At 41.3% G+C, this 21,956-nt stretch overlaps 1 protein-coding gene across 1 annotated transcript; it reads left to right on the top strand.

Annotated features, from left to right (window-relative positions):
• Nucleotides 1–15,424: 15,424 nt before the first annotated feature.
• LOC127130624 (uncharacterized) lies at nt 15,425–16,012 on the top strand. Its single transcript, XM_051059597.1, has one exon. It carries the CDS (start codon nt 15,425–15,427, stop codon nt 16,010–16,012), a length of 588 nt encoding a protein of 195 aa, XP_050915554.1.
• Nucleotides 16,013–21,956: the final 5,944 nt, after the last annotated feature.

The following is a 21,956-nucleotide window of genomic DNA, read 5'->3' as shown; positions in this document are numbered from 1 at the left end:
AAAGGGAACCAAGATGCTAAAGATCCTTGAGGCAATGCAAATGCAATGTTATGATGCCATGAGGGATCTTAGGGTCAAAATTGGGGTCTTACAGATGCCCCTATTTAAGGTCATTCTAGCCGGAGAAGTGAAGGTTAAAATCTTCGTCTCGACGGGGTAGAATGGGCTTAAGTAATAACAAAGAGACGAATTTTGGTCCCTAAGAGACCTCATGATGCAAATGTAGGTATGAAAAATGGTAGCACTCTGTGGAGATATGTGTCCACAAAGGCAAAGAAATCAGAAGCCACTGATAATCCATATGAGCAATTCACTCCATGGGATCAAGACCCTGGGGACTCTCCTGGGGATAGAAAAGGGATAAAAATGCGCGAGCAGGTCACGACTCAAAGCATGGGGAACAGAATTCCAAAGGGAAAAGATCCAATGGAAAGACTCAAGCTGACTCGAAGATGCATGTATTGGGGAATATGCCAATACAGCAAAAAACTATCCACAGCGGATACTTCGGATAAAATTCGGATGAAAACAATCCACTAAGGGACTTCGCTGGGGATGTCCACAAGGACACTCCTGGGGAAGCAGCGGGACGAGGTATTATCGGTTACTGGGTAATAAGCTCAAGGAGACATGTGATCTGAACGCCAGGTATGAGGGTGAGAGATACAACATGCTCAGGAAGAGATGAATATCCAAGACCGGTATAGGGGTGAGAGATATCAAAACTTCAAAACGTCTGAGGAAAACCTAAAAGGTATACTTCAACTCAGGGATTCTGACTCCACAGGGGACAAAAAGTCATAATAGGGAGCAGAGAGGAAGGAACACCAGGGATACCGGTTACTGGGCATATAATAGGTGACCAACCAAGGCGTGAATTGGGGAATATTCCCAAAACACTCATCATCCAAAAGAGGGCTAAAAGCAAACTCGATTACAGGATGGATATTCGACTCCACAAAGGGGATACGAATCTTACTCAACTGGGGAAGAACAAAAGGCTTCAGACCCGAGAGTGCATGAGATATACTATCTATTACCGTCAGAACATAGATAATATACTCGCATGGACGATTATCCACAACCGTTTACTGGGTTAATAAAGGATAAATCGACCGAAAAGAAAAGGCATCGGGATACCGAAACTAGGTATATAATGATGACCAATTCAGGGGAGAAACAATCGTTACCAACAACAACAAGGTAGACGAGAGATGACCTGCTGGGGATAAATTGCATAATCAGGGCAATTATCCAAGCAGATGAGGGGATATCATCACCGAATATTGGATGAAGATAACTGTCACCAATTAAAGATGAGCAAAAATAGTTACTCTGCAGAAAGGGAAGAAATGGGGTTTACAACTACCGGTATGAGGGTAGAGAAACACAGACTCCGCCGGGGATAATAATTACTAATTATTGAGCAATTATTCATTTACCACGGGGAAACAGGAAAAGAGTCTCAAGAGACCGATCTAGGATCAAACTAGATAGGCACACCAAATCAAGACTTGTCCCGGTGAGGATATAACTCAATGGGGAAAACCATCCCAGTATATGTGTTGGGAAGGAACAAAAACAATCGACATCCACGAGGATATAACCCGGTGGGGAATATGGAAGAAAGGATAGACGCTTTCTGCTTATGGAGTTGGCTCTTTATGGAGAGATCAAACACACACATCTGCTCGGGGAAGTATATCACCAAATAGCAGGAGACAACAAACAACGATATATGGCAAAGAATGCAACATGAATATCTGAATGTTATAATTATGCATGAATATGCGTGGTTTATGTATGATGTATGCTGACAGACAGACATATCTAACACAACCAGGTCCAGGAATCAACCACCCAGTACTACATCTCAAGAGAGAAAGCCAAGTTCACCGGGGAATATCCAATCTGCTGGGGATCAGAGATACCAGGAAGCAAAGAACTCTGCAAGGGATGAATCATCAATCATTCCAGTTGGGGACGAGAGTTATCACAGACAAGGTCCACCACACCAACAACTCTACTGGGGAATCTTCCGAGGAGATAAAGGATTTATCGGGATCAACCACCAAATACCGCTCTTGCCCAAAGAGATCCAAGCTGCTGAGGAAGAAAGATTGCTACTCTGCTGAAGGGAAGAGAGGTGACTCTCAACAAGCAATCCACTTGGTAGGATAAACCACAAGGGGTTCTAGAGGGAGGAGATACAATCATGCCAGGAATATGGACAAAAATCTTACCCTGTTGGGGATCGTACCACCCTTGGGAGAGCACTGAGGATCTCCTAAGTATCCTTTCGTCATTCTGAATGTTCACTTTGTTTAAAAACAAATTATATAAAAAATTTGATCGTTTAAAACAATGATATTTTCTTAATCAAAACATGCAAAACATTTGTTGAATAGAAACAGATAAGAGTACCAATAATTGGATAAAAGGCTCAAATTTATTTGATAGAATGGTAGTCCGCGAATGGCAGGCTCCATAGATCTTTACAAATTTGAAATTGGTGATATATATTGGAAAAGGGCTACATTGAACATAATGACCATTTCTCCACCAATTCTGAATCCGATGTATTTGAAGCTTTGGCTGATAATGAGCAAGGATCTCTGACGGACGAGAGTTGTAGAACAAAGTCTTGTCAGGATGCAGTTACTTGCCAAATCCCTAATTTTTGCCTAGATTTCCCCAGGAAGAGGTACTCAATCTAGCGGGATACCTATATTCATTGTTCATGTCTCTAACTTTTGCCTGGACCGCCCTTTCGGGTTTTCAATCCACCGAGATAGCTCATTTTTTGCCTAAGCCGCCCTTTCGGGTTTTCAACTTAGCGAGTTATTCAGTTTTTTTTTTGTTTTTTTAGGCGAAGTATTTCTTGACTGCATCTGAATTCACAGGACGAGTGAAATCCTCCCCATCCATAGTTGTAAGTATCAAAGCACCGCCTGAAAAGGCTCTCTTAACAACATATGGACCTTCATAGTTTGGAGTCCACTTGCCCCTGGAATTGGGCGTGAAAGACAAGACTTTCTTGAGCACAAGGTCACCTTCTCGGAACACACGAGGCTTGACCTTCTTATCAAAAGCTTTCTTCATTCTTTGCTGATATAACTGACCATGGCACATGGTAGTTAATCTCTTCTCTTCTATCAAATTTAGTTGGTCATAACGACTCTGAACCCATTCAGCATCAGTCAACTTGGCTTCCATCAAGACTCTCATTGATGGGATCTCCACCTCTACTGGGAGTACGGCTTCCATGTCATAAACAAGAGAGAAAGGGGTTGCCCCTGTTGACGTGCGGACAGATGTACGATATCCATGTAAAGCAAATGGCAGCATCTCATGCCAATCTTTATACGTGACAACCATCTTCTGGATAATCTTCTTGATATTCTTATTAGCAGCTTTAACAGCCCCATTCATCTTGGGTCTGTACGGAGAAGAATTATGATGTGCAATCTTGAATTCACTACACAGCTCTTTCATCATCTTGTTATTCAAGTTAGATCCATTATTAGTAATGATCTTATCTGGCACACCATATCGGCATATGAGTTGATTCTTGATAAACTTCACGACCACCTGCCTGGTCACATTTGCATACGACGCCGCTTCAACCCACTTGGTGAAGTAATCAATTTCTACGAGAATAAATCTGTGTCCATTGGACGCTTTCGGCTCTATCATGCTAATCATGTCAATTACCCACATGGAGAAAGGCCATGGTGATGAGATCACATTCAAAAGTGTCGGGGGAATATGAATCTTATCAGCATAAATCTGACACTTGTGGCATTTCTTCACGAATTTGCAGCAGTCAGACTCCATTGTCAGCCAATAGTAGCCTGCTCTCAACATCTTTCTAGCCATGGCATGTCCATTGGAATGAGTACCAAATGAACCCTCATGGACCTCAGTCATCAACAGGTCTGCTTCGTGTCTATCCACGCATCTGAGCAGAACCATGTCAAAAATTCTTTTGTAAAGCACTTCGCCATTGAGGTAGAAACTGCCTGACAATCTCCTCAAAGTCTTCCTATCTTTTACAGATGCCCCAGGCGGGTAAATCTGGCTCTGAAGGAAACACTTGATATCATAATACCACGACTTATCATCTTTTACTGCTTCTACTGCAAATACATGAGCTGGTATGTCCAACAACATCACGGTGATATTGGGGACTTCGTTCCACAATTTAACCATAATCATTGAAGCAAGCGTAGCAAGAGCATCTGCCATCCGATTCTCATCTCGAGAAATATGATGGAAGTCAACCTCAGTAAAGAACGTTGAAACCCTCCTCGCATAATCTCTGTATGGAATGAGGTCAGGCTGATTCGTTTCCCATTCACCCTTAATCTGATTAACAACGAGGGTCGAATCACCATATACATCGAGATGCTTGATCCTTAGATCAATACATTCCTCCAATCCCATAATACAGGCCTCATACTCAGTCATATTATTCGTGCATTTGAAAGTTAGCCTTGCTGTAAAAGGAATATGCGCGTCCTGAGGAGTAATAATCACGACCCCAATACCATTTCCATACTGATTTACAGCGCCATCAAACACCATACTCCATTTGGAACTAGGCTCTGGCCCTTCATCAAGTGTAGGCTCATCGCAATCTTTCACTTTCAAATACAGAATTTCCTCATCCGGGAAGTCCTACTGAACTGACTAATAATCTTCAATAGGCTGATGTGCCAAATGGTCAGCCAAGATACTACCTTTAATAGCCTTCTGAGCTCGATACTCAATATCATACTCAGATAACAACATCTGCCAACGGGCAATTCTCCCTGTTAAAGCAGGCTTCTCGAAGATGTACTTGATTGGATCCATTCTGGATATCAACCAAGTCGTATGATTTATCATATACTGGCGTAAGCGCTTAGCAGCCCAAGCCAAAGCACAACATGTCTTTTTAAGCATTGAGTATCGAGACTCACAATCAGTGAACTTCTTACTCAGGTAGCAAATAGCATACTCCTGCTTCCCTGATTCGTCTTGCTGACTAAGGACACAACCCATCGAGTCTTCAAGAACAGTCAGATACACGATCAAAGGTCTTCCCTCTACAGGCGGAGACAGAATCGGAGGCTCAGACAGATATTCTTTAATACTGTCGAAAGCTTTCTGGCAATCCTCGGTCCAATCATGGGACTGATCTTTCCGGAGGAGCTTGAATATAGGCGCACATGTGGCAGTCATGTGGGATATGAATCTGGAGATATAATTCAAGCGACCAAGAAAACCTCGGACTTGCTTCTCAGTTTTGGGCGCAGACATCTCTTGTATTGCTTTGACCTTTGCAAGATCAACCTCAATACCTCTTTCACTAACAATGAAGCCCAATAACTTGCCAGAACAGACTCCAAATGTACACTTGTTGGGATTCAGACGAAGCTTATATTTCCTCAAATGCTGGAAAAGCTTCAACAAATGCTCTACATGTTCAACTTCCGTTCTTGACTTAGCAATCATATCATCAACATATACCTCAATCTCCTTGTGCATGATATCATGAAACAAGGTAGTCATAGCTCGTTGATACGTGGCTCCGGCGTTCTTCAAACCGAAGGGCATCACTCGATAACAGAATGTTCCCCAAGGTGTGATGAATGTTGTCTTCTCCATATCCTCGGGTGCCATTTTAATCTGATTATATCCGGAAAATCCATCCATAAACGAGAAGACTTTGAATTTAGTTGTATTGTCTACCAACATATCAATATGTGGTAGAGGGAAATCATCTTTCAGACTAGCTTTATTCAAGTCCCTATAGTCCACACACATCCGGACTTTTCCATCTTTCTTAGGCACGGGCACAATATTGGCCACCCATTGAGGATATGTAGAAGTCACCAGAAACCCCATATCGATTTGCTTCTGAACTTCCTCTTTGATCTTCACTGCCATATCAGGATGAGTTCTTCTGAGTTTCTGCTTCACAGGCACGCACTCAGGCTTTAAAGGTAGGAAATGTTGCACAATATCAGTATCTAGATCAGGCATGTCTTCATATGACCAGGCAAAGACGTCAACATATTCTCGTAGCAATTTAATCAACCCCTTCTTAACAGATTCTTCCAGAAGTGCCCCAATCTTTACCTCTCGCACACAATCTTCAGACCCCAAGTTGACTGTTTCCAGATTCTCAAGATGCGGCTAAATGATCTTCTCTTCATGCTCAAGTAGCCGGGTGATCTCATCAGGAATCTCTTTAACATCATCTTCCTCTGCCTCAAATATAGGGATTCAAAATTGGGAGATGGTGTTGGGTCATTATGTTCAATGGGTTTAGAAATCAACCTGCATAATGATTTTGGATATGAAAAGATTTAGAATTCAAACAAGGAAAATCATTATGCAGATGAAAAGATTGATTTTATTCCATTTTGAGGTTTTATGTGATCACCAATTTCATGCAAAAGCGAAAAGGGAAAATAAATGGAAAAACACACATTTAACATGAATTTATTGAATGAAAATATCATTGTATTTATGCGCCCTCAATGTCATCACTCCTCCTTTTGGCATGGGAGAAGGGTTTTTAAACAAAGTGATCATTACGTTGACTTATGGACAACTGTTGGAATATCCACAGCGACCCAATTGTTGCAGACCCCTCCAGGGATGATGAAATTGCCAGAATCCTTTGTATCTTCTTCTAAAACGGCAGCAGCCTCCTCATCTTGACCGGTATGGATAAAACCTCCATTCTTGAATAGCCCTTGCTTGTTGAAAGTACCAGAAGAAAAACCTATGCCAGCCTGGGACTCGTTGTCTTCTAACTCAATCATTTTTCCTAAACCAGTGGTTGCACCACGCTCAATGGCCAGCTTTGCATCTTTGTAGGAAACAAATGAAGGAGTTCTCTTCTCAATAGGCTCAGCTATAGATAAAGCTTGGAAAGGAGTTCCAATTTCAACCTCAGCATCTATATAAGAGAAGGAAGACAAATGGCTAACCAGGAGAGCCCTTTCTCCCCCTACCAGCACAAGTTTCTTGTTCTTCACAAATTTCAGCTTCTGGTGTAGGGTGGATGTCACGGCGCCTGCCTCGTGAATCCGTGGTCTACCTAAGAGACAACTATACGATGGGTGAATGTTCATAACCTGGAAGGTAATCTGAAAATCACTTGGTCCAATCTTGATTGGGAGATCAACTTCCCCAATCACAGTCTTACGAGACCCATCGAAAGCCTTCATAACTACCCCACTCTGCCTCATGGGAGGCCCTTGGTATGATAGCTTTGAGAGAGTGGACTTTGGCAATACGTTCAATGATGACCCGGTGTCCACCAGCACATTGGACATGGCGTTGTCTTTGCAATTCATAGATATGTGTAAAGCCAAGTTGTGGTATCTTCCCTCCTCAGGGAGATCAGAGTCACAAAAGCTCAGGTTGTTGCAAGCAGTAATGTTTGCAACAATGCTATCGAATTGCTCCAAAGTGACATCGTGATCTACATATGCCACATCCAACACCTTCTGCAGAGCCTCTCGGTGTGGTTCTGAATTTAAGAGTAAGGATAACACAAATATTTTGGATGGCGTTTGTAGAAGTTGGTCTACAACATTGTACTCACTTTTCTTGATGAGTCTCAGCATCTCATCACAGTCTTCTTTCACATTGCCACTCGGGCCAACAGAAGTAGGAGTTTTCAGTACGGAGGAGGGCTTAACAGCAAGTGCCGGATTTGGAGAATTCACAGCGTTCCCGATCGGGCGTTCAATAAAATCAGCATTAATTTGAGGCTTCGGCGGTGCTGAAAATACACGGCCACTACGGGTCAAACCGCTAACATCGGCAATATTCACAACAGAAGAAGAGGGCAAGGACACCTCTTTCCCATTCTCTACTGCTACGGCGTTGTAGCGATAGGGAACTGCCTTTTCAGAAGAGTAAGGCACAGGACCAGCAGGCTTAATGATCAGAGCGGAAGAAGCCTTCTGCTTGCTACCATTGTACTTGATGATAACAGGCTCGGGTATCCGGAACACTGGGGAGATCACATTGACCTCAGGCTCATTTTCATCAACATTCCTATTTTGAAGGATCTCAATGACTCCTCCGTCCAGCATTTCCTGAACATCCTTGCGCACCTGGCAACAACCCAATCGGTTAACAGAGCAGACTCGGCATCTATCATGGTCATGCTCATAATGACCGTAGTCACACAACAAACGATGCATCTGGACCAGAGACTGTTGAATATGACTGACATATTTGACCTTGTATTTGCCAGGGCAACCCTGGACCATGTTGACAGATTTCCCATGCTCGGGCAATGGGTTCTTCTTCACATTAGGACCTACGTCCTCAAAACATAGAATACCACACCTCACAAGGTCTTGAACCTTGGTCTTCAAAGGGTAACAATTCTCCACGTCGTGGCCGGGAACACCAGAATGGTAAACACAATGTAACTCAGGCTTATACCACCGCTGGGGGTTAAAAGGTATAGTCGGTGGGTCTCTCGGAGTAATCAGCTTCCTTTCTATCAAAGAGGGATATAACTTTGCGTACGTCATAGGAATAGGATCGAAGGTGACCCTTTTCCTCTCGTAACTCGTGCTGGTTTGATTACTGTTTCGAGGCTGGTAGGCCTGCTGCTGCGGTCGGTGCTGTTGTTGCTGATATTGCGGATGTGGTTGTTGATTGTTACTATGTTGCTGATATTGTTGATTGTCTCTGAAAACAAGTGCTATATGAGCCACCTGGTGCTGGTTACTGGAGGGACGCACAGTCTTCCTCCTCATAGAGGGTCTTCTTGGTTTCTCATGGGAGATCACAGCATGTGCCTCTCCATCTTTCTTCTTTGCAAACGCCACATAACGTTTGGCAGAAGACCCTTCTTCTCTGGTTAACCGTCCTTCACGGACCCCTTCTTCTAGATGCATCCCCATATTTACCATCTCGGTGAAATCAGAAGGAGCGTTAGCAATCATCCGCTCATAATAAAAAGAACTTAAAGTCTTCAAAAAGATCTTAATCATCTCTTTCTCTTCTAGCGGAGGCACGATCTGTGCTGCCACCTCTTGCCACCTCTGGGCGTACTCCTTAAATGTTTCTTTATCCTTCTGGGATATGGCTCTCAATTGATCTCTATCGGGAGCCATATCCACGTTGTACTTGTACTGCTTAACGAAGGCTTCGCCGAGATCATTGAAGGATCGGATGTTCGCGCTGTCTAAACCCATGTACCAACGCAAAGCGGCACCGGACAGACCGTCCTGAAAGTAGTGGATGAGTAGTTGGTCATTATCGGTTTGAGTCGACATCTTCCTGGCATACATGACCAGGTGGCTGAGAGGACAAGTATTTCCTTTGTACTTTTCAAAATCAGGGACCTTGAATTTCACAGGGATCTTCACATTTGGAACCAAGCAGAGTTCGGCAGCAGACTTGCCGAAAAGATCCTTCCTTCTGAGAGTTTTCAATTCCTTTCGAAGCTCAAGAAATTGATCGTTCATAACATCCATCTTCTCATAAACATCTGGACCCTCAGACGGCTCAGAATGATAGATGGTGTCGTCTACCCTGGGCAAAGTATGAACGACAGAAGGAGGACCGGGCTAGATGCCGGCAGAGAAGCAAAGGTAGGAACAGGACCCTCAGGCATGAAATTGGGAGGCATCCCCCACGGGAACCCGGTTGGCATGGATGTTGGAACAAAGTGTACTGGCAGCGGGCACAGTAGAGGAGACAATCTCGGAGATAACTGTCCTCTGGGGAGGAGTTGAAGGTGTCGGAGAAGATTGGCTCTGGGCAGCCATGAGTGACTCCATTAGGGCAGTCAATTTGGCCACTTCCTCTTTCAACTCGTGGTTCTCTTGCTCTAAGTGATCCGTTAGTCTTGAAATGTTGGCTCTAGTGTAGTACCGGTGAGTCAGCTTGTCTTCAAAATAAATGAAGGACACAGAGTTAGACCACAGGGCAAGGGACCGGAAACAAAACCTGCTTATGCATATGATGCATGCAATGCTTGTGCATATGATTTGTTTTTTATTTCAAAGGAACTTTAGAGTTTTATTTGCAAATTCTGGAAATATTAAGCATTTTATCACATATGGAAATATCTCATCAAATAATATCAGGGAAAAGAAGTGCAGCATCGTCAATCATATACAAGAGAAAAGGAAAATAATCGTCTTATGGATCCCTAGAAACAATCATCTAAAGCTCGGGACACAGGAAGATAAGATGCGCGAAGCCTTTTCACCTCCCTCTCGTAGGCTGCCTCCATATCGGCCTTCTCTTTGGCGAGTCGGTCATACCTCCTCTTCCAGAACTTAGAAGACTGAGGAAGTAGAGAAGTCCATACATCATCAGGGTCATCAATAACCTGATGCTCAAGAAACTCAATCAACGTATCCTTCTCCTTAATCTACTGAAGCAACTCTTCACGTTCACAGATCCAGGCACGTGAACGGTCTTCGTCTCTCAACTCCTCTACTCCTTGATTAGGGAGGGTTGAAGGCCCAGCCATAATCATAGGTGTAGGTCTCGGATACTCGTAAGGCATGAGATACTCAGACGCCCTCTTCCTAACCCAAACAGTGTAAGGCTCCAAAGCGATGCAATTCTTAGGACCCAACTCTTTCCTTCCTTTCCTATGAATCTTGCGCCAAGCGCGGACCATCCTAGCTTTCAAGCCTTGGGGATCTTTACCATCCTGAAAGAATACACCCTCTAACAGAATGTTATTGGGTTTATCCTTTAAGGGGAACCCAAGCTGACGACGTGCCAAAACAGGATTGTAGTTAATCCCACCACGTGTACCAAGAAGAGGTACATTGGATAATTCGCCACAAGAGTCAATAATCTGCACACCATCATATACACGGTTGTACCAAAAGATATTATCATTAGTGAGAGACATAAGTCTCGTAGACCACCGTAGACATTCCTTGTTCTCCTTGAAAGCGGCCGTCTGAGGTAAGTGAGAAATAAACCACTTATACAACAGAGGCAAACAACACACAATGGCGCCACCACCCTTTGCATTCCTCATATGCAAAGAGAAGTAGGTATCGCCCAACAGAGTCGGAACGGGATTAAGAGTAGAGAAGATCCTAATAGCATTCACATCCACAAACTTGTCGATGTTGGGGAATAACACTAGCCCATAGATGAGAAGTACAAATATGGCCTCAAAGGCGTCCTCACTCATGGCCTTCCCATACATAGTAGCTTGAGCGATGAGGAACTCAGAAGGGAGACCTTGAATTCCCCCTTTGGTAGTCATATGAGCATCAACCAGAGATTCATCTATGTGTAACATGTCTGCTATCTCTTGAGAAGTGGGAACCCTTTTAAAGCCACTGAACAGCAACTGTTCCAGAACAGGTATACCTACAAGATAAGCATACTCCTCCAGTGTAGGCAAAAGCTGAAAATCCGGAAACGTGAAGCAACGGTACAAAGGATCGTAAAACTGCACCAATACACTCATCAATCCTTCATCCACCTGAGTGGTCAGAAGAGGAAGAAGCTTCCCTAAACGAGCCTTGAAACCCAAGGGATCTAATACATAAGATGTCAAATTCCTTAACTCTTTCAAGTCTGGTTGTCTGAAACTGTACTTCTTTGTATTCCTTCTTTGTCTTTCCATGTCTGAAAATTTTGCAAATAGACCTCTTAAGTTCCTTGAAAATTTTCTCATTATTTTGATGATATGAATGCAAATGGGTGCATGAATGCATGAATGCAACAATCACACTCAAGGATCAAGCAAATCACACCAAACAAAGGTCATGGGATGGATCATGTTATCCTTAATATCAACCATCCATTTTGGTGGATTATGGTTTACACCTTATCAACACCCAAGTTCCATTGATATTAAGGATACCTGAACGGATCAACCATGAATCAAGGGTTTGTTGTAAGTCACGAGCATGGAGTTTAGGTTAAGAACCACCCAAAGGGAGTGTACTAAGGTTTAAACCTGCCAAACATGTTCTACAAAAGGTTCCCATAGTCATCATCCCATCTTTTGGATATTATCGGAGAAACGACTACTCGTATTCCAAAAATATTCTCAAGAGAGACTCTTATGAGTGTAGTATCGCGTAACAATCGTATCAAATCTTACACTTGAACGACTTTCGCACTACATCCTACGAATAGGCCAAGATGGGTTTGGTAAACTAAGGTCCTTGGCTTCTAAGGTCTATATTGGAAAGAGTAATTTCTAACCACAACTTACTTGTGTGACATTATTGATCCCAACATAACCTCCACCAAGTGAATGGGCTTGCAAGTCAACTTGCTAAGGAATAACTCCACACAAGTCGACAAGACTATGTCATTCTCCTATCCTAAGTGCACTCGAGTTCGGGTATAGAACTCATCTCACAAAGATCACCAAGCATACAAGGAATTAATATTCAAGCAATTCAATCATTACATACAATACAGTAATCCCAAATTGCACAAAAATATGTCACATAACAATACAACACAACAAATATGAAAAGTAGGCAAAACCCACTAGGCAAATGTTCCCCAGCAGAGTCGCCACTTTTCTATAGCGGGGTATTCGTTACCATTAGAGATATTGACTAAATCCAAGGTAAATCATACAAGTCGAGTCGCCACCGCACTTCTATTTATCCAAAGGAATGGTTAGAAAGCGAACAAAAACCTAAAAGTTTTATCGAATCAAAAACTAGTAAAAATGTCAGAGATCTGGGTAAGGGGGTTGGTTATGCAATGGGAAGGTGTTAGGCACCCAAAGCATCCTAGGTACTCCTAGGGAGCCCTTTTCACATTTGTTGCAAAGGTTGTTGTTTTTTTTGAAAATTTATTTGTGCAAACATGATTGAAGGGATGAGAAAAGCGTGTATGTTTATCTAATGTACTACTTACTAAAAGAAGGGGTCAAAAGAAAATGACTCGCACGGACGTCGCATCCACTACATACGTATCTCATCTGAATCTGAGAATCAGAGTCTTCGTAGCTCGGCTACCTATGGGTTAAAGAGGAGTGTGCTCGCTAAGACATCGCGTCTTATGCCTACGTATCTCATTTGGGATGAAAATCAGAGCAAAACGTAGTTCGACCACCTATGGGGTAAGGGTTGTGTTTTGGGGTGAACGACGTTACTACGCAATCTACTGGATGCTCGACCTTTGGAGACTTACTCGCCTGTAGTAGAAGGAGATAACGTGTTCTTAGGAGAAGAAAAATCAATGAGCTTGGGGTGTTTAGGGATGCTCATGCAAAAAGGCAGTCCTAGATGAAGGAACTGCGCTACCTTAAATGACATGCCATAAGAGGCTATACGAAACCTAAGAAATCGGTAACATGCGGGAAAAGTAAAGGGATCGAGAGATCTACCGTACGGATAAAGATCCTAAGTAACAGCAATTAGATAAATAAGAAACCCAAAGACTCTTCCAAGCTAAACACCATCAAAGAAAGCGAGTCAGTACAGGTAATCGGAATAGACCTCCAGGTGGTACCCCACAAATAAAGTGGAACACCAGGCAAGCCATCTCTTCAAGAGTCATATGAGCCCTCACAAAAACTCAACAAACAGGTTAGAGTAATATGACGGAATTAGGAGAAAACAATGCCATAACAAACACAAAACAGGTTAGAGCAAACAGGAAAAAACAACTACTGTCGCGATCGCTGCTGCATCGCCTAGCGAAAGCTTAGCGAAGCTTCGCTGCAGGCTCGCCTAGCGAAGGTGCTAGCGAGCGCCTGCGGGTTCTGGATTTCCCATTGATAACAGTACGATTTTAGGGACTCCAAACCCTATGGCATCCATCTCAGAAATTAAGTGATCAAAACATTCAAGGTATTGTTTACACATTCATGCATATCTAAACCCGTGGGCAAAAACTGAACGATACCTCACACATTCAGAGTATTCAAATTAAAAGCATAGAGTAATGGGGATAAGGGCAAACCTGATTGGAGAGACCGATGAAATTGAATGGCACGGTTGGGTTTGTAAAGCACTCTTAGGGTTTATATGAGAGGGAATTGGTTCTTTGCCGAGGAGTTCCCTTCAGTCTCTGGAGGTTGCTCTGAACTCTGTTAGCTCTTCTCTCACTATCTTTTTCCCTGCCAGGGTAATAGGAATAGGATGGCCTTTTGTTTCACTGAAACTCTGAATTTATAACCTGATTTTTGTGGACCTGTGGGCTCAAACGAGAGAGGCCCAAGTCCAAACATTTTCTGTTATATTTTATTTATTTATTTATTTATTTATTTATTTATTTATTTATTTATTTATTTATTTATTTATTTATTTATTTCGTTTTTCGTTCTTTTTTTTTTTTAAACACGTGGGCTTCGCCTAGCGAGCATGACAGTTCAAGAAACTCCTCTGAGCATAGGTGATTCTGGTGGCTTTTCTTGGGACTCGCTAGGCGACCCATTCTCCTCGCCTAGCGAGCATGACAGCTCATGAACAAACTTTTGCTCCTTCAAGATTAATGTTTTGACTGACGAATAGACCCCATTTGAACCTGTTGGAAGTATCTCAAGCCATTCCCTTGTGTTGACTGATCATCTAAATAGAACCCACAAAGTGTCTTGGATGATACTCAAGCTTCAAACAAAAGATGTTAGTGACACATTTTTGTGCTTTTGGTTAGTAAACAAAAGTAAAAGAAATAATGATGTATAATTCAAGCATGCTTGGTGATCTCAAACCAATCACAAGGAGTCCCACCCAAAGGCAAAGGGAACCAAGATGCTAAAGATCCTTGAGGCAATGCAAATGCAATGTTATGATGCCATGAGGGATCTTAGGGTCAAAATTGGGGTCTTACATGCACCCAAAACCGAGAAGGAAGTCTGAGGATTCCTAGGTAGATTGAACTACATTGCTAGGTTCATATCTCACCTCACTGCCACTTATGATCCAATCTTCAAACTTCTTCGAAAGGATCAAGCCATCATTTGGAACGATGACTGCCAAGACGCATTTGAGAAAATAAAGGAATATTTGCAAGAACCTCTTGTGTTGATGCCTCATGTACCTGGTAGACCATAATCATGTATCTCACCGTTCTCGAAGGATCAATGGGTTGTGTCCTCGGCCAACATGACGAGACTGGTAGAAAAGAGCATGCAATATACTATTTGAGCAAGAAGTTCACTGATTGCGAGAGTAGGTATTCGATGCTTGAAAAGACTTGTTGTGCACTAGCATGGGCTGCCAAACATTTAAGACAATACATGCTCACTCATACGACATTGTTGATCTCTAAAATGGATCCTGTCAAATACATCTTTGAAAAGTCGGCTCTAACTGGGAGAATAGCCCGATGGAAAATGGCTTTAATCGAGTACAATATCCAACATGTCACTCAAAAGGCCATCAAAGGGAGTGTATTGTCTGATTATCTTGCAAAACAACCCTTGGAGGACTATCAGTATATGCGTTTCGAATTCCCCGACGAGGATATCATGTTGATTAGGGATTGCAACATCCCTGGTCCCGAGGAAGGACCCGAGCCTGGATCTCGATGGACCATGGTTTTTGATGGAGCTTCTAATGCTCATGGCAATGGCGTTGGGGCAGTAATCACTTCTCCAACTAATTTCCACCTCCCCTTCACCGCCCGATTATGTTTTGAATGTATAAACAATATGGACAAATACGAGGCTTGTATCTTTGGTATTGAAGCTGCTATCGATCTTAGAATCAAAATCCTAGAAGTCTATAGAGATTCAGCCTTGGTAATCAGCCAAGTCAAAGGAGATTGGGATACTAGAGATCATAAACTCATTCCTTACAAAGAGCATGTCTTGAAACTAGTCCCCTACTTCGATGAAATTACATTCCACCACATCCCTCGAGAAGAGAATCAGCTAGCTGACGCTTTGGCAACTTTGGTGCCCATGTTTAAAGTTAAGTGGAAGAACGAAGCACCATCCTTTCACCTGAACTACTTGGACGAACCTGCTTACTATATGCAGCAGAAGACGAAGCTGACGGTCATCCTTGGTTCCGCGACATCATGAAATTCTTAGAGAACCAAGAGTATCCTGCGGACGCGTCCATCACCAACAAGAAGTATCTTCGAAAACTGTCATCCAAATTCTTCTTAAGTGGAGGGGTATTATACAACAGAAATTATGATTCGGTTTTACTTAGATGTGTGAACAAGCGAGAAGCAAACCAGATTATAATGGAAATTTATGAAGGATCCTTTGGGATGCATGCCAGTGGGAGCACTATGGTGAAGAAAATTTTAAGGGCCGGATATTACTGGATGACTATGGAGATTGACTGTCATCGCCACGTCCAAACCTGCCACAAGTGCCAGATCTATGCTGATAAGATCCATGTGTCGCCAACACCTTTCAATGTCCTAACATCACCTTGGCCTTTCACCATGTGGGGCATTGACGTGATCGGACGCATAGAGCCAACTTCCTCGAACGAACACCTCTTCATCCTTGTAGCCGTTGACTATTTCACAAAATGGGTAGAAGCAGCCTCGTACGCCAACGTTACCAGACAAGTGGTGACTCGATTCCTCAGGAAAGAAATCATTTGCCGTTATGGGGTCCCCAACAAGATCATTACTGATAATGGATCTAACCTCAATAATAAAATGATGAAAGAGCTATGCCAAAATTTCAAGATCGACCACCATAACTCATCGCCTTATAGGCCTAAGATGAATGGCGTTGTTGAGGCAGCTAACAAAAACATCAAGAAGATCGTGCAAAAGATGGTGGAAACCTACAAAGATTGGCACGAAATGCTCTCATTCGTATTACACGGCTATCGTACTTCCGTACGCACTTCCACTGGGGCAACTCCCTTCTCCCTTGTGTACGGCATGGATGCAGTCATACCAGTCGAAGTAGAGATTCCTTCCTTAAGGATTTTGATATATGTTAAGCTTGATGAGTCTGAGTGGGTACAAGCTCGATTTGACCAACTAAACCTCATTGATGAGAAGCGCCTAGCAGCCATCTGCCATGGCCAACTTTATCAAAAGCGCATCAAGAGGGCACATGACAAAAAGGTTTTCCCCCGCAGCCTAAAGGCCGGAGACCTCGTATTGAAAAAGATTCTTCCAATCCATACTGGCCCAAGGGGAAAATGGACGCCGAACTATGAAGGTCCGTATGTTGTAAGAAAGGTCTTCTCCGGAGGAGCCTTGATCCTTGCAACTATGGATGGTGAAGATCTTCCATCCCCGGTGAATGCGGATGCGGTCAAAAAATACTATGCTTAAAAAAATATATAGCCCGATATGTTGAAAACCCGAAAGGGCAACTTATGCAAAAATGGGTATCCCGGTAGACTGAAAATCCGAAAGGGCGGTCTATGCAAAAATTAGGGATTTAATAACAACAAGAGGCTGCATCCCGCAAGGAATCCTTCTTCATTCCTTGGCGAGTCAATTATGTGGGTCCCCAACAAGTCAATCCTATCACCCTCCTTCAAAAAAGCAAGATCAAAGGGCGACTAAAGGCATAGAGGCTATAGCAGAGTTAGAATTTGGAGGAAACTCGAGATGTTTCATTGCCATTACAATTATCATTTTCTTTTCGCAATCACCTCTTTTAGGAATTGCTTTCCTTTGTACAAAATTCCCTATTGGTGGAACCACTTGTCAATAAAAATCAGTTTCCTCACATGTGTTCCATATATTTACTTTGTCTGCGAAATATGACCTTTTTCTAAATAAAATTACATGGGAAAATTTGGATTAAAAGACCTTTTTCAAAAAAAACTATAAGGGAGACAATATCGAATTACATTCCTTTTAGAATTTTTCTAAAGGTAATCAAAACACATTTCAGACCCAAGGGTGCCATACAGTTCTTTGGACTAGGCCGATCATTTATCCCCCCAATAGGAATTCTCAAACAATACATTCAGCGCTTGCTTGGACGTCGAACTCCAATTTCTCAAGTATCTATCACCCTTTTTAAGCCCAATCACCATTGGTATTCCCCAAATAAACTCCTCCGCAAAGCTCAAACATACTTGGCATAACTTGCAAACCCTGCATTTCATGTATTCCCCATGAAAGCCCAAACATGCATTGGCATACATAACATCACATCATAAGTATCTCCTTAACTTACTCAAACTAACTCGTCAGAGTTCGGAATTTTCCAATCGTTGTTAGGAATTTTCCCCAATAAAAATCAATGTTCATCCTCAAAACATTTCTCAAGCACAAACCACACATTACAGCCGTTGCTGGGAATCGTCGCTAAGCTGTTTCATTTCATTATCGAGTTTCCCCAGAGGAGTCAATGCTGAGAAACATCATTGTACTTCTTCTATCCCTAGAAAGTCAACACATTTTTCCTTTTCCCCGCAGAGTCAGGTATTCTTAGCCATTATTAAGAATCGTCGCTGAATTCTCATTTTTTAGACTAGAGGCATTTTGGATTCATTCCCCAAGCCGAGTCAGACCTTCAAAGCCGAGAATCATCGTTGAATTCATTTTTCTCCAGTAGATGTCAGGTATTCCAGCCATTGTGTAGCGGGGTATTTGTTACCTTTAGATTTATTGACTAAATCAAAAGTAAGCATACAATTCGAGTAACCATCGCACTTTTATTTATCCAAAGGAAAGGTTAGAAAGCGAACAAAAACCAAGTAAGAAGTTTTATCAAATCAAAAACTAATAAAAATGTCAGAGATCTGGGTAAGGGGGTTGGTTATGAAATGGGAAGGTTTTAAGCACCCAAAACATCCTTAGTACTCTAAGGGAGCCCTTTTTGCAAGTGTATTGTAGGTTGGTATTTGTGAAAAGATTTATGCAAACAGGATTGGGGAGATGAGAAAAGAATATACATTATATTTATAATTTTGGTGTTTGAATGGATAAATCCATTTCCTACGTACCATCACAAAGGTAGGATCAAAACCTCGTAGTTCGCGGTAAAAATCTCAAAAGATTGGTGAATTGATTTGACCAAAAGCCTTAAGATCTTTTGTTATCAAAGGGAGAAAACTCAACCTAAACCAACAATCCACCATGTGAGGAGAGCTTCAACATACTAGTGAGGGATCCACCCTATAATAAGTATGGAAGACTTATAGTCCAATCACTAAGGATAAGGTGAGGTTTACATCAACCACTATGATAACTCAAACCTATGGCTAATGTTTATGAAAAAAAAGGTTTAACAAAAGTGGTCATTGGAACCACAAAAAATCACTTGAAGTGAGTTGTATTTACAAGTTAGAAGTATTCACAAAATGAGGTCAAAGTATGATTAAGGTTCATTTACAATGAGTATTAATGAAAAGAGTTTGAAAAAATCAAAGGCATAAAGCCTAAGTTTCTAATTTGAAAACAATGTCAAAGTTTACACAAAATGAGTTTGGCTTGGGTTAGAGTGGAGAGAAGAAGAGAAGGGCTAGTCCTAAACATGCAAAGATAAGAGAAAAGATAAAACCCTTGGAGTTCCTTTTCTTGAGATCATAAAGATGATTCAAGATGCTCCTTTCCTTTGGACTTAGCAATCACTCAAGCAATCAAAACAAATATTATATTCAAGCTCCTAGGATCTCCATTTGGATTGTCTCTCTTAACTTGGCTATTCATGACAATGGTCCTTCTTACTATCTCAAGATGGAATCCATATCACACAAGAACAAACAATTAAAAAGTTCACAATGCAATAAGAGGAATGGACAAAGAATGACTTTAGATCAGAGGTCCTTTGAAGTCAACTTTAAGATTTAGCATTCTAAAGGCATGACTAGTTGCTCTTCAACAAGTGTAGCATTCTAAAGGCATGAGGCCTAGTTGCTCTTGAACTCCTTTAAGCATAGGTAAGGTCCTAATTCTAAGTCCTTTCTCCTTTTTGCATTGGGTTCACACAAACAATCACAAAACAAACACAAAGCAACAATATATTTATATACAATAATGAGCTCAAGTGAGCAAAAGGAAAATGACATAAACATAAAATATGAGCTCAAGTGAGCAAAGGGAAAAGGCAATATAAATAAATGAGCAAGAAATTAAATTGCATTAAAGTAAATTGCAAGAAATTAAATGCTTTAATTAAAGTTAGTGGTTAATCGTTAATGTTAGTGTGTCATAAGACAATTTAGCGCTATGTTAAGCAATCGTAAGTGGACTAATATAGTAGTCACACCTATCTGAGGCCGGTCAATAAAACTATAGGCAAATAAACACAAGTTAGAGATCATGACTAGTAAGCCAAGCTCCTACAACTTGCCATACCAAAAGGAAAGAAGGAAAGGCCTTGTATGGATTTTAGGTTTTTTGCTTGATCAAGAAGCAACCTATCTTGGACACAAAGCAATTCACTTGATCTTTGATCAAGTTGAATTTGATTTGGATCAAAGAAGGTTAAGCCTCTCATATGTCAAGACCAACCACAAATCATTAACTCATTGGCCAAAATAAAAAGAAGATGAAGATGAAGATGAAATGAAATGGATAATGAAGAATTCAAATGGAATATCAAAACACAATGATCAAATGTGAATCAAATCATCATCAACCAATGTAAAACAGAAGAGAAATGAAGATGAGAAGTCAACAAAGTCAAACATATTTTTTTAGTATTTTTGGAATTAAAATAAATGCAAAATAAAAATGAACAAAATAAGGTCAAACCTCAAATTCAATTCAAATCAACTTCAACAAGTCTAATTGAATTATCATATGTCTAATATGGTCAAACAAGGTTTGACAAATTTTCTCAACAATTTTTGAAAACAAAAACTATTTAAAATCAATTAAAAAAATAATAAAATATAACACAAATGGATTAAAATCTCAAATAAATCTCAAATCAATTAAGAAATTGATGAGAATATTGTTCATAGACTTATCATGATCCATATGTGTTAAGAAAATATTTTTTGGAATTTTTGAATATCAAAAAGTATTTAAAATGAATTAAAAACTATTAAAAACAAAATAATTCACAAAAAATATTAAATGGAATCACAAAAATGATTAAAAATCAGATTATGTAACTAGATTTTTCAAGAAAAATTTTAGTGTTGGTCTCATATTTTTGTGATTCCAAATAAAATAGTTATGAATTTTTGAAAATAAATGGAATAAAAGAAAATAAAACAGAAATTAGAAAAATATGAAAAAACAAGGAGCGCTAGATCCACTTCATTAATTGACATGGACATATCCAATGGCTCAGAGGCGCGCTTCCATGGTAGGCATTAGTCAAGCGCGCAACAAACTGAATTAAAAAAAGTCAAAAGAATGCATGGCCAAGATTAGATCGTGTGAGCCTCATCCAAGGGCACAGACTCATCCACGTGGGGACGGTGGTGGAAACCACCGTCTTCTCTGGTGGACCAACTAATTCCGGCCACCAGTTGCAGGTTTTTGAACCTTAACCAAAACACACGAGCCTGGTACCAAAATGAAGTTGGGGTGATGTACATCACCCTTGTAATCTTGGATTGTCCTCAAGATCTCTATCAAGTGAGAAATCTGAGCTGGAAATTCAAGGTGTGCAAACTGAAGTTCTTTAAAACATGAAATCAAAGCCACCACTGGCTTGCCTCTTGCACGAGGACTTTAGAAAACCATTAGAACACAAGCAATTCATATTGTATGATGAGATTCAGATCAAAACAGTTGGATCATATACCTTTGAAAAGCAGCTTTGATCAGCACAATTCATTCCAACTTTTGCTTCCAATTTGATCTTGAGATGTGGTATGAATGCAAGGCTAAGGAATAAGTCTTGAAGATCAACTGATTTTGTTGAAATTCAAGCTTGAATTGAGAAAAGAAAAATCAGAATTCCTTTGGTATGGTTGGGTATGGACAGAGCTTCAGGTTGCCTTCAGGTTTTCATTTGAATGAGGGAAGCATTGTATTTATAGCTGAGCTGCAAGCAAAGTGAGGTAAAACTCGTGTGCATGAAGCTTTGGGTCCGCCATGCATGGGCCTGTGCAGGCGCATGTGAGGCC

Source organism: Lathyrus oleraceus, chromosome 3, assembly GCF_024323335.1.
Source record: "Lathyrus oleraceus cultivar Zhongwan6 chromosome 3, CAAS_Psat_ZW6_1.0, whole genome shotgun sequence".
Taxonomy (NCBI): Eukaryota; Viridiplantae; Streptophyta; class Magnoliopsida; order Fabales; family Fabaceae; genus Lathyrus; species Lathyrus oleraceus.
Note: the sequence above shows the minus strand (reverse complement) of the source record. Positions and strands in the feature narration are given on the sequence as shown.